The 17,816-nt window shown below is 42.0% G+C and overlaps 1 protein-coding gene across 1 annotated transcript; it reads left to right on the forward strand.

Annotated features, from left to right (window-relative positions):
• Positions 1–11,092: 11,092 nt before the first annotated feature.
• Positions 11,093–16,482, forward strand: FAM110D (family with sequence similarity 110 member D). Its single transcript, XM_073616129.1, has 2 exons — positions 11,093–11,320; positions 15,113–16,482. The coding sequence occupies exon 2, from the start codon at positions 15,201–15,203 to the stop codon at positions 16,335–16,337; it is 1,137 nt and encodes a 378-aa protein (XP_073472230.1). The 5' UTR covers positions 11,093–11,320; positions 15,113–15,200; the 3' UTR covers positions 16,338–16,482.
• The last annotated feature ends 1,334 nt before the right edge of the window (positions 16,483–17,816 follow it).

The raw sequence follows: 17,816 nt of genomic DNA on the forward strand, positions 1-17,816 counted from the left end.
AAATGCTTTCCCAATTTCCCAATGGCGCTGTTTACATCCGGCGAAATCTAAGTCATGAAAATGCTCGTAGCTTCCGGTTTCTTAGACCATAGAGATGATTGGAGCCATTCTGGTCTCTGATCAGCTCTATGGTCAGCTGGCTGAATCACCGGCTGCATTCTCAGGTTCCCTGTTGGGACAGGAGAGCCAGAGAAAAACATGGAAGACGGTGGGAGGGGGGACATTCCCTCCCACTGCTTGTAAAAGCAGTCTAGAGGCTAATTAGCCACTAGGATTGCTTTTACATGAAAGCCGACCGCTGGCTAGAATGATACCAAGATGATACCTAAACCTGCAGGCATCAATCTGGTATAACCACTCAAAGTCCAGCAACATACCAGTACATTGCTGGTCCTTGTTGGGCATATATTGTAATCTTTTTTTTTTTTTTTTATAGGCTGCATGAAAAAAAGAGATTGATTGGTTGGTATGCCCACCATTAGAATACCTCCCTTCATCCACCCACTTCTAATGATGGGCATACATGCACCATTTATATATGCCGAAGCATGGGGGCATCCGCCCCAAAAGTTAGGAGCAAATCGCTCCTCCGCCCCTGCCCCATGCTTCGGCATATTATCACCTCCGCTGGAGTCACGGCTTTATATATCGTGGGAGCAAACACTGTTGCTGTCAAGATAAATAAATCCGCGCTGCAGCTGAATGGCGTACCTGAAAACAAAAAAATGGTTAACAATAAAACACAGTAAACAGTAAAGTATAAAAAATTGCATACCTGAAAAGCAAACATGATAAAAAATAACAATAAAACATTGCAGAATAGAATACAGTAAAAAAAGAGCAGAACAATAGAGAGAGAGAGAACAATAAAACAACAACTATTTTTGTTTTTTTTATTTTATATATTTTTTTGTGGTTTTTTTTTTTTTTTATACTTTTTTTTGCAACTGTAACTTTTATAACTGTAACCGGTTCCAGGTTCGGGTCTCTCAAAATGCGATGGCATCTTGGGAGACCCTGTGAAAGTGTGCCTAGTCTGTGCAATGCTGTACCCTACGCTAATACTCAACTAGTGTATGGTAGCTGTCACGGATTCACACCCCAACGGCTACTAACCAACCGCGACGTGCGTTCCGTGACTGGGGTATATGAGGAACTAAGGGAATAAGGGGTAACTTATACTGCGCATGTAAGACTGGCTGCGGTACTTTCACCGCCTGCACAACCTTTGGCCACCACTAGAGGGAGACTCCACTCCAATCCAGCTAGCTGACCACACACAGGCAGATACGAATCTTACATACAATCTGGTGCACTCTAAGGGTTGGGGAACAGTCTAGCAATTACTATACACTTCTAGGGTTCCTCCAGCTATCCTGCAAGCTTGAACCCCGGTGTTAATCACTCTCCCCACTGTCCCCACACCCACACACCAGACACACAATAAACGATAGCCTGCCACCACCCAACAGTTTGTCCGCAGACTGGTCTGCTGAGCCACCACACACACAGATCTCCACCTGGAAGATCTGTTAGCTTACAATCTGCATGCAATCTGCCAACACACAGTGCAATTGCATACCGATTGGTACGTAACTTAAACCGAGTACTTAGGCACTAAAATACAACAACCTCTCCAGAGATATGAGTCCTAGCTTAGTACACAGAAGTCACTTATTAATTTTATCATTTAATATCCCGAAAGTGGGCAGTGCATATAAGATATACAAAGAAAAAGGAGTTACTAAAAAAGATACAAAAAATGCAGAAAGACACACGAATTGGCAATTTGCTATGAAAATAAAAAGGGATAAAAACAGAAATAAACTTTACCAAGAAAATGTATCCGTTAGTAGAAGCATACTGGAACATGTGGGAACTCCCCAGTTTCGAACTGGCTTCGTGGAAGAACAATGTCCATATCTCAGGCTACCCAATTTATTGAAATATGGATGCGGGCTGGACTTTAGCCCTTGGCCAATCAACCCTGGGGGGGTGTTCCTGTCTCAGCCCACAAATGTTTTGTGTTCTGAAATGACCAGAGTCACATTGGCCCAGAACGGCGCTGATTGCTGGGTCATGGATAGGATTTCCGATACCAGCGCATCATGCCGATCGCAACAGTACCAATCACTGCCTGCCTGCCGCAATCAGGCGCCATATAACGGTTTTGTGTGGTTCTTTAGGATTCCACCTCTGCTAAACATACAGAGTTACATGTACACGTAACCCATCACGTGTACGATCAAAAGGAATTATTTTCATCTCTCTGCCGTTAATATTTTAGCTTTTATGAGAGATAAAAATGGTTCCTTAGATCTCTCGATATTAATCAAAGCTTACAGACTGTCCGGAGCCTTGTGAATGCCCCCTGCAGATCTGTGTAGCCAAGATGACTAGCAGATTCCTTTGAGCCTCAGGAAGGTGGCAATCTATGTTTACTCTAATGGGAGCTTTTATTGGCATCTAGGTGTCACTTAGATCCTAGAAAAAACTATCTCTGTACTTTTCAAATGCTAATGAAAGAACATATGTGCATGACTGACATAGAATACTATATTTCTAATAACCCAGAATTAAACTACATCTACAGATCACACCACATCTAGTTAAGGCAAAACTATCCTACGCTTATATTTTCGTCACAGTAGCGTTCAAAACATTCACCAATGCAAAGACCAGGATTGTCAGGACAGGAGGGACAATAATAGCGGGTGTCACGCCTATATCCGCGCTTGCTACAGACATGAAATCTTTTTTGGGGGGGGGGGGGGGTTTCGTTGGGTAGGGGTGCTCAGGAGGACATAAAGAAAATGCCTATCATGCAGCCGACTGCATTTGGTTGGGGATGTGAATGGGGGAAGTATGGGTGCTGCAGAAGTGGTGGGTTCCCAATTAGGATTGGCGAATGCAGCAGGAAGGGCATTATGGGCACGACAGGCCTGTGTTTGTCTTCTTGGTGACAGCGGGACACTACTTGTGCTTGCCACCTCACCAGCTTGAACTGCACTTATGGGACTCGCCACGTCACAAAGTGTTACTGCAGTGCTGGTTTGACTATGACCGGGGTGTACTAGGCCGCTGGTGCTTGCCAGTTCACCAAAACGCTACCAACAAAAACTGTTAGCGATTGCAGGGCTCAGGCCTGACTCTGCGAACGCTGCAGTTATGTGTTTAGTGTTTTGTAAGTGACAGTGATCGATCGATACTGCACTTGGGTGGGCTGGGCCGGGCTGAGGGGCAAAACGCAGGTTCTAGCAGGTATCTGGGCTGATCCTGCTAACACTGCATTTTTGGGAACCCTAAACTGCAGGGGACGCTAGTATAGATCTGATCGGATCAGATATTGATCCGTTCAGATACTATACCACTAAGGGAGGTGTAGGGTGCGTGCGTGGGTGTTAGCGCTACTGACACTAACCTGACGCTGCCTGGAGCTGGTGCTTGCCAGTTCACCAAAACGCTACCAAAAAAACTGTTAGCGATCGCAGGGATCAGGCCTGACTTTGCAAACGCTGCAGTTATGTGTTTAGTGTTTTGTAAGTGACACTGATCGATCGATACTGCACTTGGGTGGGCTGGGCCAGGCGGAGGGGCAAAACACAGGTGCTAGCAGGTATCTGGGCTGATCCCGCTAACACTGCGTTTTTAGGAACCCTAAACTGCTGGGGACGCTAGTATAGATCTGATCGAATCAGATATTGATCCGTTCAGATACTATACCACTAAGGGAGGTGTATGCTGCGTGCGTGGGTGTTAGCAGTACTGGCGCTAACCTGACGCTGCCTGGGGCGATGCAGACCCTATCTGACCCTAAAACCTAAGTTATATCACCGTCGGGCATTTAGGGGGCTAAACCTTTATTAGGTAATAAACGGCGGTGCCCTGACACTATAGAAAATAAACTAACTAACCAGCGTCACCCGTAACAGTTATACGGTGATCACTGGTGAAAGGGTTAACTAGGGGGCAATCAAGGGGTTAAAACCTTTATTAGGTAGTATATGGGGGTCCCTGACGCTATAAAAAGCTGACGGCGAACCTATATATTTACCTCTCTAACTAGCGTCACCAGTGACACTAATACAGCGATCAGAAAAACGATCGCTTAGTGACACTGGCGACGGGGGGTGATCACGGGGTTAAAACTTTGTTAGGGGGGTACCCTAGACCTAAAGGGGGCTAACACTAACTGTCCTACCACTTCTAACTGTCACAAACTGACACCAATGCAGTAATCAGAAAAAAAAAACTGCTTGGTGTCACTGTGACGGGGGGGGGGGGGGGTTGATTAGGGGGTGATGGGGGGTGAAATGTGTGCCTGGTGTGTTTTACTGTGTGTGTTGTGTTGGCGCACTTACTCAGATGTCTTCTCTCCTCACTTCCTCTGCTGCTGTTTACTATACAGCAGCAGAGGAAGATTCTCATTCGTTGGGAGCGATCGCGAGGGGGTGGCCACGAATTAGTGGTCTCCCCCTCAGCCTGGATCGCTCCCCCAACGAAGCCGACCGCCTTGGGCACCAGGTACGTGATTTTGCCTGCCCGTGCCATTCTGCTGCAGTATATCTGCGCTAGGCGGTCGGCAAGTGGTTAAAAGTCCCAATTGTCATTAAGGGACAGGTTTTCATCTGCGCTCTTTAAATTTCTTTTTACTACTTCACAGGGATGTGAATGCAATACTCTGTCTCTAGATTCTGTCCACAAATGTTTCTTTATATACACTACATAATTATTATCTGCTAACTTCAGCAGGCGCATGCAGGGCTGGCACTATGATTTTTTTTTTTTTTTTATACATGCCAGGGTATGTGCTCATAAGTTTACATACCCTGGCAGAATTTATGATTTCTTGGCCATTTTTCAGAGAATATGAATGATAACACAAATACTTTTCTTTCACTCATGGTTAGTGTTTGGCTGAAGCCATTTATTATCAATCAACTCTTTTTAAATCATAATGGCAACAGAAACTACCCAAATTACCATGATCAAAAGTTTACATACCCCAGTTCTTAATACCGTGTATTACCCCCTTTAACATCAATGACAGCTTGAAATCTTTTGTGGATGAGGCTCTTTATCTTCTCAGATGGTAAAGCTGCTCATTGCTCTTGGCAAAAAGCCTCCAGTTTCTTTAAATTCTTGGGCTGTCTTGCATGAACTGCACGTTTGAGATCTCCCCAAAGTGGCTCAATGATATTGAGGTTAGGAGACTGAGATGGCCACTCCAGAACCTTAACTTTATTCTGCTGTAGCCAATGACAGGTCGACTTGGCTTTGTGTTTTGTATCATTGTTATGTTGAAATGTCCAAGTACGTTCCTTGTGCAGCTTCCTGGCTGATGAATGCAAATGTTCCTCCAGTATTTTTTGATAACATACTGCATTCATCTTGCCAACAATTTTGACCAAATTTTCTGTGCATTTGTAGCTTACACATCCCCAAAACATCAGCGATCCACCTCCGTACCTTTCATCATAGGCCTCGTTGACTCCTCTCCAAATGTAGTGTTTATGGTTGTGGCCAAAAAGCGCAATTTTTGGTCTCATCACTCCAAATTACTTTGTGCCAGAAGGTTTGAGGCTTGTCTCTGTGCTGTTTGGCATATCGTAAGCGGGATATTTTGTGGCATTTGCATAGTAATGGCTTTTTTCTGACGACTCAACCATGAAGCCCATCTTTCTTCAAGTGCCTCCTTATTGTGCATCTTGAAACAGCCACACCACATGTTTTCAGAGATTCTGGTATTTAACCTGAAGTTATTTGTGGGTTTTTCTTTGCATCTCAAACAATTTTCCTGGCAGTGGTGGCTGAAAGTTTAGTTGGTCTACCTGACCGTGTTTTGGTTTCAACAGAACCCCTCGTTTTCCACTTCTTAATTAGAATTTGAACACTGCTGATTGGCATTCTCAATTTCTTGGATATCTTTTTGTATCCATTTTCTGTTTTATACAGTTCAGCTACCTTTTCCTGCAGATCCTTTGACAATTCTTCTGCTTTCTCCATGACTCAGAATCCAGAAATGTCAGTGCAGCACTGGATGAAAGATGCAAGGGTCTGTCAGGAGTCCAGAAACGCATTGACCTTTTATACATACACACACACACACACACACACACACACACACACATTAATTACAAGCAAACAGATCACAGGCGAGGATGGTTACCTTTAATAGCCATTCAAACCCCTTTGTGCCAGGTCACACTACAGCAACTTGGGATCCGACTTGTCAGACCTCAAGTCGCCCCAAGTCGCTGGACATAAGAAATTCCATTATAGTTAATGAGAGCCATCTAGTACACTACTGAAGTCACTCCGACTTCAGAAAAGATTCCTGTACTACTTCAAGGCGACTTGTACCCATAGATTTCAATGGAAGTCGTCTCCAAGTTGGGTTCCTCATCTATAGCGAAGCGACTTTACAGGAAAAAGAAATGAATTTACCCAGGATGAGAACAGGAACAACAATTATGTCACAAGAGCTGATTAGCTCTGATTGCCCACAGGACAGAGCCAATCTCTGTCCTGTAGGCGACTTGAAGTCGTGTTGTAAGTCATTTCCAAATCTCCTTGCAAAGTTGCACTGTAAGTCGGGTTGCCCCTGTGTGAACTGGCATTTTGTGTTAACTTGTGTGCATGTTATCAGGCCAAAATCACCAGGGTATGTATACTTTTGATCAAGGTCATTTGGGTAGTTTCTGTTGCCATTATGATTTAAAAAGAGTAAACATAGTTGATTAATAATAAATGGCTTCAGCCAAACACTAACCATGAGTGAAAGAAATGTTTTTGTGTTGTCATTCATATTCTCTGGAAAATGGCCAAGAAATCATAAATTCTTCCAGGGTATGTAAACTTATGATCACAACTGTATATGTTCACTATTTTTATGAGTTATTCACAGCATTTTTGATTCACTGCGTTGATTTGCACCTTTTTTGATAAAGAAAGTTTTTTGCTGTATGCATGCAGCATAAATCAGCACATTGCAGGTTGCGCTGCATTTTTCTATTTTATACATTTAAATTTTTATGTGGGGACACATTTGCATGCTGGCTGCTACATATTATTTTACCTAGTTTATTGGTTTATTGTGGTTTGCACATTAGTGTGTGTATATATATTATATATATATATATATATATATATATATATATATATATATATATATACTAATCTCACTATACCAGTGGTCTGTGCACCACTGATGGTCCATGAGAAGATTTTGGTGGTCCTCAGGGGTTCTGGTGCAAATCAACATTGTGGTGGATGTATACCACCCAATGTTGTTTTCAGTGTTGTTCTCAATGTGCACTGACAGTACTGTGCATTGCTACCCGATGCCTCCTCTGTATTTCCAGCCATGTATAAGGCATGTAAAATTAACCACTTAAGGACCAAGCGTCTTTTTGAGATGTGTTGTTTACAAGTTAAAGACAGGTTTTTTTTTTTGCTAGAAAATTACTTAGAACCCCCAAACATTATTCATTTTTTTCTAACACCCTAGGGAATAAAATGGCGGTCGTTGCAATACTTTCTGTCACACTGTATTTGCGCAGCAGTCTTACAAGCGCAATTTTTTTTGGAAAAAATACACTTTTTTGAATTAAAAAATAAGACAACAGTAAAGTTAACCAATTTTTTTTTTTTTTATATTGTGAAAGATAATGTTATATCGAGTAAATTGATAACCAACATGTCACGCTTCAAAATTGCACCCGCTTGTGGAATGGCGACAAACTTTTACCCTTAAAAATCTCCATAGGCGACATTTAAAAAATTCTACAGGTTACTTGTTTTAAGTTAAAGAGGAGGTCTAGGGCTAGAATTTTTGCTCTTGCTCTACCGATTGTGGCGATACCTCACATGTGTGGTTTGAACACCGTTTTCGTATGCAGGCGCTACTCACGTATGTGTTCGCTTCTGCACGCGAGCTCAGCGGGTTGGGGCGCGTTTAAAACTTTTTTTTTTCATTATTTATTTTACCTTTTATTTTTTATTTTTACACTGTTTTTTTTAAAAAAATTGTCACTTTTATTCCTATTACAAGGAATGTAAACATCCCTTGTAATAGAAAAAAAGCATGACAGGACCTCTCAAATATGAGATCTGGGGTCAAAAAGACCTCAGATCTCATATTTACACTTAAAGGGGTTGTAAAGATGTTTTTTTTTTTTTTTTAAAATAACAAACATGTTATACTTACCTTCACTGTGCAGCTCGTTCTGCACAGAGTGGCCCCGAACCTGATCTTCTGGGGTCCCTCGGCGGCTGTTTCAGCTCCTCCCCGCAAGCATTTACCACCTTAATGCGAGCTCCCTCGCACGGTGGTGAGTGCTTGCGGGCGCGCTCCCGTGATACAGCCGGCGGCTATAGCCGCTCGCTGTATCACTCGGCCCCGCCCCCCGGCGCGCCGCGTCATCGGATGTGATTGACAGCAGCGCGAGCCAATGGCTGCGCTGCTTTCAATCCATCCACTGCAGCCAATCAGCGACCAGGCTGAGCTGCAATGAAGCTGACGAGGACGAGGAGCGAAGATTCGAGGCGTCAGGTAAGTAAAACGGGGGGGGGCTGGGGCGGCGGTACTGTCAAAAGTTTTTTCACCTTAATGCATAGAATGCATTAAGGTGAAAAAATTTTTACCTTTACAACCCCTTTAAATGCAATTAAAAAAAAAAAAATTGTCATTTAAAATAATAATTTAAAAAATGGCCCTTTAAGAGCTGTGGGTGGAAGTGATGTTTTGACGTTGCTTCCGCCCTGCATTGTTATGGAGTCGGATGGGGGCCATCTTCCCCTCACTGATCTCCATGCCCAGCCAGGGTGAAGATCCGATCACCTCTGGCGCTGCCGACGGATCCGGTAAGCGGCAGAGGGCACCAGAGCGTGGTAAATAAAAGTGATCCAGCGGCGAATCTGCCGCAGAGACTACTCTTTTTAGAATCCGGACCGCTGGCCGAACAAGAGGATACCAGAGTTATGGCAGCTAGCTGCTGCCATAACAACGATATCCCCCGTCAAAGTAAGGACGCATATCGGCATGCAGCGGTCCGGAAGTGGTTAATGCTAGTGGTCTGCGGGATTCAAAATTGTGAGGTCCAAAAGGTTGGCAACCATTACACTTTATAACTGCACAGCATTAGCAGCCTGTTAAATGTTTTACAATACTTTACTCTTTGAGAAGATATGCATAAATGGCTTTAACTCATTGTACCACTATATGACTATCAGATCAATATCAAACTCCATGAATAAAGATTTCCAGTACATGAGCCACATATAAATAAGAGTCATACAAAACAACACTTCAGTTACAAGCAACTTTAAAAGAACTACTTACTATGTAAGAAAAAAAAGTTTTGAAGGAAACCAATTTAGCAATCTTTCCCTGGAAACCTACACTCAGCAAGAGCAACACCCAGGTTTGACTGACTCTTTATATGTTTATTCATCTGTTTGCCCTACCCTGAACAGACTTTGCCATCTGCTATCTGCAGTTGGGATATCATGAATCATCTGGTACGGCAATAACTGTTATATCACCCACAACAATGATATTTAATGTCTTGACTTCCTCATCCTCCTACCATCCTCAAAATATCTGGGAGACACAATTTAGCTAGCATTTGTTCCAAACTCAAATTTTATTTCCAATTCATACAATGTCAGGACTATATCTACATTTAACCACAAGGATAATTTCAGTGTAGAAACAATACACTTGCAACAAATAGTAGATGTATAGATGAGATTAAAGCCTGGTACACACAATGGGATTATTAGAACAAACGATTATCAGTTTGTTTGTTTTTTGCATAGTAGTCTCCATGTGACAAGGTTACCAAATATCAAAAAATTCTCGTAAGACAGAATAAAAATTCAGAAGTGTTATATTGTGTTGCACTTTATTTGTATTTTCAGATAAAAACTGTACTGATTAGACAAAAAGTACGATAAAAAAAGTACGATCTGGTATCGTATGAGAAAAATTTTCGTGTTTGTCCCTTCAGATAATTTCATACGAACTGTTTTGGTCGGCTCTCGGAAGCTGTGTACTAAGATCAGATTATCGTACGATCGATTCGAAAGCGGTATTTTTCATTTGATTTGCTGATCGCGTGTATTGGGCTTAAGGGCTCTTTCACACGGGGGATCCGTATGTCCGTTTTTCATCCTTCCGTTTTCGGATGAAAAACGGACATACATGTATCCCTATGGGGCGTCGGATGTCAGCGGTGACATGTCCGCTGACATCCGACCCGCTCCGATCCAAAAAGTGTAACAGAGGAAAACCCTACCTTTCCATCGCTTTTCAGATCGGATCGGTCCGTCATCATCCGATCCCCCATAGGGGAGAGCGGCGCTCTGACAGGTCCGTCGCTGCACACTGTGCAGCGACGGACCTGTCATTTTCCTGCTCAGCGGGGATCGGCGGAGCGATCCCCGCTGAGCAAGCGGGTGTTCACGGGGCGGATCATCACTGATCCGCCCCGTGTGAAAGAGCCCTAAGGCATGTATGCATCTGCGAAACAGTTGTGCAAGTATTTTGTAATGTGAAAAAAATGCAACCACCATCATTTTATTCTAAAGAGCCTCTGCTTTCAGAAAATATATATTGTATAATATAAGTAAATAAATATAAATAAATATTTTGTTTGGGGGTTTTAAGTAATTTCCATCAAATTGAAAAATTGACCCGGTAAATTGCTGTTCTGGTGACAATTTATAATTTGGGATTTTCCTTCACTCTCGCTCATAGGACAAATAGAGTTAATCTCCTGAACTGGGACACAGACAGCAATAAAAACTTGACATTGTATTCTAATCCCTTTCCACTCTATCCAAAACTTTAAAAAAAAATACCTTTGGTTATACTTTAAGTTAGGCGTTAACACTGTTCTAGTTAGATTATTGTTAAAACAGGTGAGAGTAAAAAGGCAAGGATAACAGCTGACAAGTTAATTGCAGAAGAGTGGAGCACACATGGATGGAAAATGAGGAGTTAATGTACAGAACAGTCAGCAAATGGATAATGAGAAGGGAGACTGTCTGGAAAGGGTGGAGATTTCCTTGTTTGTCAAGCGCACACACTCACACTTTACACTGCACTGTGACACAGTTCCTTACTTATTGCACCATCTCACGCACTCATACTGTACATACGGCTATCTTCTACACCCTCGCTAGCAAGGAGCGTATCCTTCCATCTCGCACCTTTGCTCACTGTTATCACATACTTACACTGATCCATACTTCTCCACATGTTGCACAATCTGGTTCGTTGATGTTGAGACGCACACTACAGCAACTGATTCAGGTAAGTTATATACAGTATATATATACTTTATGTGTATACTGTGTGTGTGTGTGTGTATGTGTATATATATATATATATATATATATATATATATATATATAATGATATATCTATCTATCTATTGTATACTATAGAATGAAGGGGTTGAACCATTTTCCTCTATATTTACCCTTACTTATGTGCGTTCTGTCACTTGCAATGAATATATTATGATTTTTTTATGCTTACCAGATTTAAGTCCTGTTTTTTTTTTTAATTTTTTTTTGTATGTATACGGTTGTTTCTGCCGTCTCCAAACTTAAGCAGCAATCTTTTTTTTTTTTTTTTTTCTTTCTCTCTAATCTTAGATCCTCACTTATAATTAGCTGGTTTTGGTTTGGCTTATTTTTTTTTTCTGAACTAAGTTACTACCTTCTATGCAGACTGAGACTATTTCAGGCTGGTCTCAGATGTCTGTATTTTTAGACTATTGGGTTGTTGGTTAGAAAAGGATGCAGACAGTATGTATGTGTATTTCCAGCTAAAACATCCTGAAAATTTGGATTACAATATAAACTACAGACCTTTGCATCTGCATGTATTGATTTCTATTCTTTATTTCCCTTCTATGTAGTTTCAATACTTCTGGCTACTTGATATGACAATAGTCTATTATAAATAAAGAGGACGTTCTGCTTTAGCCCCCCACCCCTACCCCTTCTTCGTTTGAATTTTTTTTTTTAATTTGGGGTGGGGGAGTGGGTACCTAAAGTGCCTTGCAAAAGTATTCACCCCCCCCCCTTGGCATTTTTCATGTTTTGTTGCCTCACAACCTGGAATTAACATGTATTGTTTGAGGATTTGCATAATTTAATTTACAGAACATGCCCACAACTTTGAAGATGTTTTTTTTAAATTTTTTTTTTATTGTGAAGCAAACATCAAATAGGACAAAATAACAGAAAAAGTCAATGTGCATTTTTCACCCCCCCCTAATGTCAATACTTTGTAGAGTCACCTTTTGCGGCTATCACAGCTCCAAGTCGCTTTGGATAAGTCTCTATGAGCTTGCCACATCTTACCACTGGGATTTTTGCCCATTCCTCCTTGCAAAACTGCTCCAGCTCCTTCAAGTTGGATGGTTTGCTCTTATTAACAGCAATTTTTAAGTCTGACCACAGATTTTCTGTTGGATTGAGGTCTGGGCTTTGACTAAGCCATTCCCACACATTTGTACGTTTCCCTTTAAACCACTCAAGTGTTGCTTTAGCAGTGTGTTTGGGGTCATTGTCCTGCTGGAAGGTGAACCTCCGTCTTAGCCTCAAATCACACACAGATTGGTACAGGTTTTGCTCAAGGATATCCCTGTATTTAGCATCAACCATCTTTCCCTCAACTCTGACCAGTTTCCAAGTCCCGACTGCTGAAAAACATCCCCACAGCATGATGCTGCCACCGCCATGTTTTCTGTGGGGGTGGTGTTCTTTGGGTGATGTGATGTGTTGGGTTTGCGCCAGACATAGCGTTTTCTTTAATGGCCAGAACGTTCAATTTTAGCTTCATCAGACCAGAGTACCTTCCTTCATATATTTTGGGAGTCTCCCACATGAATTTTCGCAAACTCAAAACGTGCCATTTTGTTTTTTGCTGAAAGTAATGGCTTTCTTCTGGCCACTCTGCGATTAAAGCCCAACTCTATGGTGCGTATGGCTTATTGTCGTCCTATGTACAGATACTTCAGTCTCTGCTGTGGAACTCTGCAGCTCCTCCAGGGTTAATTTAGGTCTCTGTGCTACCTCTCTGATTAATGCCCTCCTTGCCTGGCCCGTGAGTTTTGGTGTGCGGCCGTCTCTTGGCAGGTTTGCTGTTGTGCCATGTTCTTTCCATTTGGTTATGATAGATTTGACGGTGCTCCTAGGGATCATCATAGATTTGGATTTTTGTTTATAACCTGACCCTGACTTGTACTTTGTACACTATCCCTTACTTGTTTAGGGAGTTCCTTGGTCTTCAAGGCAGTGTTTGGTTAGTGGTGCCTCTTGCATAGGTGTTGCAGCCTCTGGGGCCTTTCATAAAGGTGTGTATATGTAATGACAGATCATGTGACACTTAGATTGCACACAGGTGGACATCATTTCACTAATTATGTGACTTCTGAAGGTAATTGGTTGCACCAGAGCTTTTTATGGGCTTCACAACAAAGGGGGTGAATACATACGCACATGCCAATTATCAGTTTTTTATTTCTAAAAAATTGTTTTATGTGTATATTTTTCTAATTTTACTTCACCAACTTAGACTATTGTGTTCTGATCCATCACATATAATTCAGATTAAAAAAACATTGCTGTAATGTAACAAAATAGGTAAAAATCCAAGGGGGGTGAATACTTTTAAAAGGCACTGTAGTCTTGGTAAGCACCCACTTACACTTCCAGTCAGATCACCCAGGCTTCCACTAGAAGTTCAGCACCCCCCTTCCTGCCTGCAGCCTTCTGAGAGATATCACCGGTCCCAGCAGGCTGAGGACCGTTCACACAGCGCAGTGCGGCTCGCGCCTGCTCAGTGAGAAGCCGGCTGTGAAGCAGCAAATAGTCACAGCTGGCTTCCCATACTAAATATGCCAGCGACAAGGACCCGAAGACCAGTGAAGAGCTGGCCCAGATGAGGACTGTGCTGGACAGGGAAGTGTCCTTTTTTAGAAGTCAGCAGCTACAGTATTTGTAGCTGTTGACCTTTTAAAATTTTTTTCAGATTAAAGAACTGTTTTAAAGTGTACGTCTAGTTAAAAAAAAAAAAAAAATCAGTACATTTCTGTAATACATACATATTTCCCCAATGTTTTGTCTCCTTTAAAACACTGCAAGCACATAAAATTACCAGTTGATATGCCAGATATCCAGTGAGTGTCTAACTTCCTGTGGTGGGCTGACAACACTGTTTCTGCTGCACTGATATTCTTACCACTGTTGTCAGCCTAGCCCGAGTTCTCTGCTGCTGAAATACAGAACACCTTCCACAGTGTCTGTAACATACAGAGATGATGTTTTGTAATCCAACAGAGCAGAACTCCAAGAAGGGCTCATAACACTCCTTGGGATTACAGTGCCTCTAAGGCAGCATTGACAGCACAAAGCAGAAAAATAAGAGCTCACTGGATTTCTGGATTTTTATAGAAAACATATAGGGAAATGTGCGTGTAATGCAGAGACATATTTTTTTATTTTGTCCAAACACACATTTTTAGCTATTATTTTTACCCTCTCCCTATTCCCATTTCCATTTCTTTAAAATAGATTACATTTTATGGACATTGTAACAATTAAAAGTTTTTGTGAAATTAATATGTTATTAATTTAAAGCAATTTAACTCATTTTACATTTTTTTATAGTAAGTAGAAGCATGTAGCATTTTTAATGATTTCTGTGCCTCCTTTGGGGAGATTTTCCCTTCCTTGTTTCATCAGCAGCACAGGAAGTGAAAATAATCCCACCACTGAGGACTGAAACTGCAATAAAAGTCTATATTCATAGAGTGGAAAAGACATAAAACTTTTGTAAGGTTTTCATTGATGTCTGTGTCTCCACTGAATAGATTTTATTACTTTGCTAGGTTTCACAGGACAGGAAGTATAGAGTATAGAGTATAGGGTATAGATTCCCATTGGGGAAACGGCAAAAAAAAAAAAAAAAATCTAACTGTGGTTCTAACTTTTCCCCGCTCCAAAAAACGAAGAAAAAACAAAGTTTTGTTCAGGATCCTATTTTACTAATTAATCTAATTTTCTAATATATCCTCCTTCTGTTTTGCAGCTACCATGTTTCCTATTTTTAACCAGTGAAGGGCATCTTATAAATAGGACATGAACCTTTGGCATTCACTGAGAAGCTTATTGTCACAATGACGCCTATCAATCATCCTTTATCTCCTCTTATGAGCAGACCTAGGGTGACTGCATCTGATCGACTGGAGGCAGATAAGGCCAAGTATGTGAAATCTCCGCAGGTGATACATCGCAGGCAAAACCCAGCCATTGGTACCCTCTTAAGTCCTGTTTTAGCAAGGAAACCAAGCCCATCACTTTACAGTGCTAGTTCACCAACTGAATCAAGCTCAACAACGGAGTATGATTTTACAAGCCAATTTAGCTCTCCAAAACAAGGGCTATCATCACAGAAAAATGACTTTAATGACTGTCTACATCATGCAGCTGAAAAATCAGGTCCTCAGTCACCAGTATATACATTTCATCCAGCAACTATCTTCTCCCAGTCTAATAACCTCTCTCCCAGCCTAAGAAAGGAAGAAAATCACAGTGAAGCATACAAAGATAACACACTTAGTCCCAGCAGGAAACAAGCCATATCCCACGGTTTCCTCACATCAAACCAAGGAAATGACCCACAGCCTCCCCCTAACTGCTCAACAGTCAGTCCCCTCTGTCGGAAGCGATTCAGCGGCAGAAGGTTGAACCGACCGGATTCTCTCATTATGTATAGACAAAAGCGTGAAGGGGCATCAGCCAGCAAGGAAAATGATAACGTGGAAGCTGGCCTTGTGATTCGATTTCTTCAAGGAACACCTCTATTAAGAAGAAGCACAAGATTTTCACAGAATCCACCTCAACCAGGTACAGGAAATGTGCCAGTTTCACCTAGGTTACAAAGAAGTAGAGAGGAACCTGTGGTATGCCAGACCAACTACACCAGGGTCTCTGAGGTACAGGAAGTTACAGTCAATGACAAACTGACTTTTGGTGATGCACAAAAATTTTTTGAGAGCTGTGGGCTTGAGGGCAGTTTGTTGAACTTGCTTGATATGTACCAAAAGGGAGAGGAGCACACCTCGTTTGGCAGCATGGAATCCATGGATAGAGTGAGCTGCGGGTTTGCTGCTGTTGAAGAAGATAAAGAAAGAACACCGATATCTGTAATTGAGAGGAATGCCCGTGTTATAAAATGGATCTATAGTTGTCAGCGAGCGCGGACCAATGAGAGCCACGAATATAAACAAACACCAAGGGAATCTACAGTATGACATCATAAATCTATAAAGACAAATCACTGGGAAAATATGCATTGCCACAGTGAAAAATGGCTAACACAATTTTTATTTTTGCATACCTTTTTGTCAGATACTGGGAAAGCACTATTAAATCAGTTTATTTTTTAATTCTCCAAAATGGTTTCTGAATACTTTAGACAATATTAACCATTTACGGCTATTTATTTAATTATGTTATGTTATGTCTGCAGCTTAGTCTCTGGGTAGTTGCTCAGGAACCACTTAAGCAGTTCAGGTCAGGTGTTGATTGAAATAACAGCTTTTTAGTATATATCTGTATAACTGCTGTATTACATACATCTAATAAGGCCGGCTATTGATAGAGGGAATTTCTTTCCTACAACCATTTGATTCCTCCATCAACACAGACAGTGTTGACAGGGGAATCCCTCCCGCTGAGCCATTGTGTTCTCCTGGTGAGGGGGCGGGAGAAGCCATCCCTGCTGGGAGAACACAGTGATTATTGCTACCAGCTATAATAGACTCTGGTAATAATCGCATGTAAAATTCAGCAGGCTGGTTGTACCCAAGCTCATCGATCAACTTGGGTACATTCAGCCTGCCCGTACATGGTTCAAATCTCAGCTGGTTCCTGCTAAATCAGCAGAGATCCAAACTGTCTATGACCAGCCTAAGAAACGAAAGGTAACTTAATTTATGTGATTCAAATTATTGTTTGGTATTGTTCACAAATGTTTTTGAATGGTACTTTGAATGAACTCCACAAACAGAAAAAAGATAAAGAACTTGTGCTGTATGTAATGCCTGGTACACGCATTCAGTTTTTTTCTTTTTGTTCAATCCAGTGTGCTGAATGCGCTGTACTAACATAGTGCAGCAATCTCCACCACTGTGTATTTGTGTTCTGACAGGGGGACTCCCATTGGCTGGTTTTCCAGCATGTCTCTTTGACAAAAGCTGGTCCCTAGACCGGTTTCTGTTGAAATTGCAGCTGTACACATGGTCCAAATGTTGACTGAATCCTGCTGAACCAGCCAATATTCAGACCGTATGTACCCAGCTTAAAGGAGTTATAAAAGCAGAAGGTTTTTTTATCTTAATGCATTCTATGCATTAAGATAAAAAAACCTTCTGTGTGTAGCAGTGTCCCCAGCATCCCCCTAATTGCTTACCTGAGCCCCTTCTCTTTCCAGCGATGTCGACGAGTGTCTTAGCTATCCCAAAGACGACTCCTGATTGGCTGAGACACAGCAGCGGTGCCATTGGCTCCCGTGGCTGTCAATCAAAATCAGTCAGCCAATCAGGGGAGAGAGGGGGCGGGGCCAGGTCAGGGCTCTGTGTCTGAATGGATACACAGAGCTATGACTCGGCTCGGGTGTCCCCTGTAGCAAGCTGCTGGCTGAGGGGCACTCAAAGGAAGGAGGGGCCAGAAGCAGCAAAGAGAGGCCCGAGAAAAGGAGGATCCAGGCTGCTCTGTGCAAAACCAACTGC

Source organism: Aquarana catesbeiana, linkage group LG02 (assembly GCF_042186555.1).
Source record: "Aquarana catesbeiana isolate 2022-GZ linkage group LG02, ASM4218655v1, whole genome shotgun sequence".
Lineage (NCBI taxonomy): Eukaryota > Metazoa > Chordata > Amphibia > Anura > Ranidae > Aquarana > Aquarana catesbeiana.

Excerpts from the sequence above, each read along its gene's own strand:
- FAM110D (XM_073616129.1), top strand. The coding sequence starts at position 15,201 with ATGACGCCTATCAATCATCCTTTATCTCCTCTTATGAGCAGACCTAGG.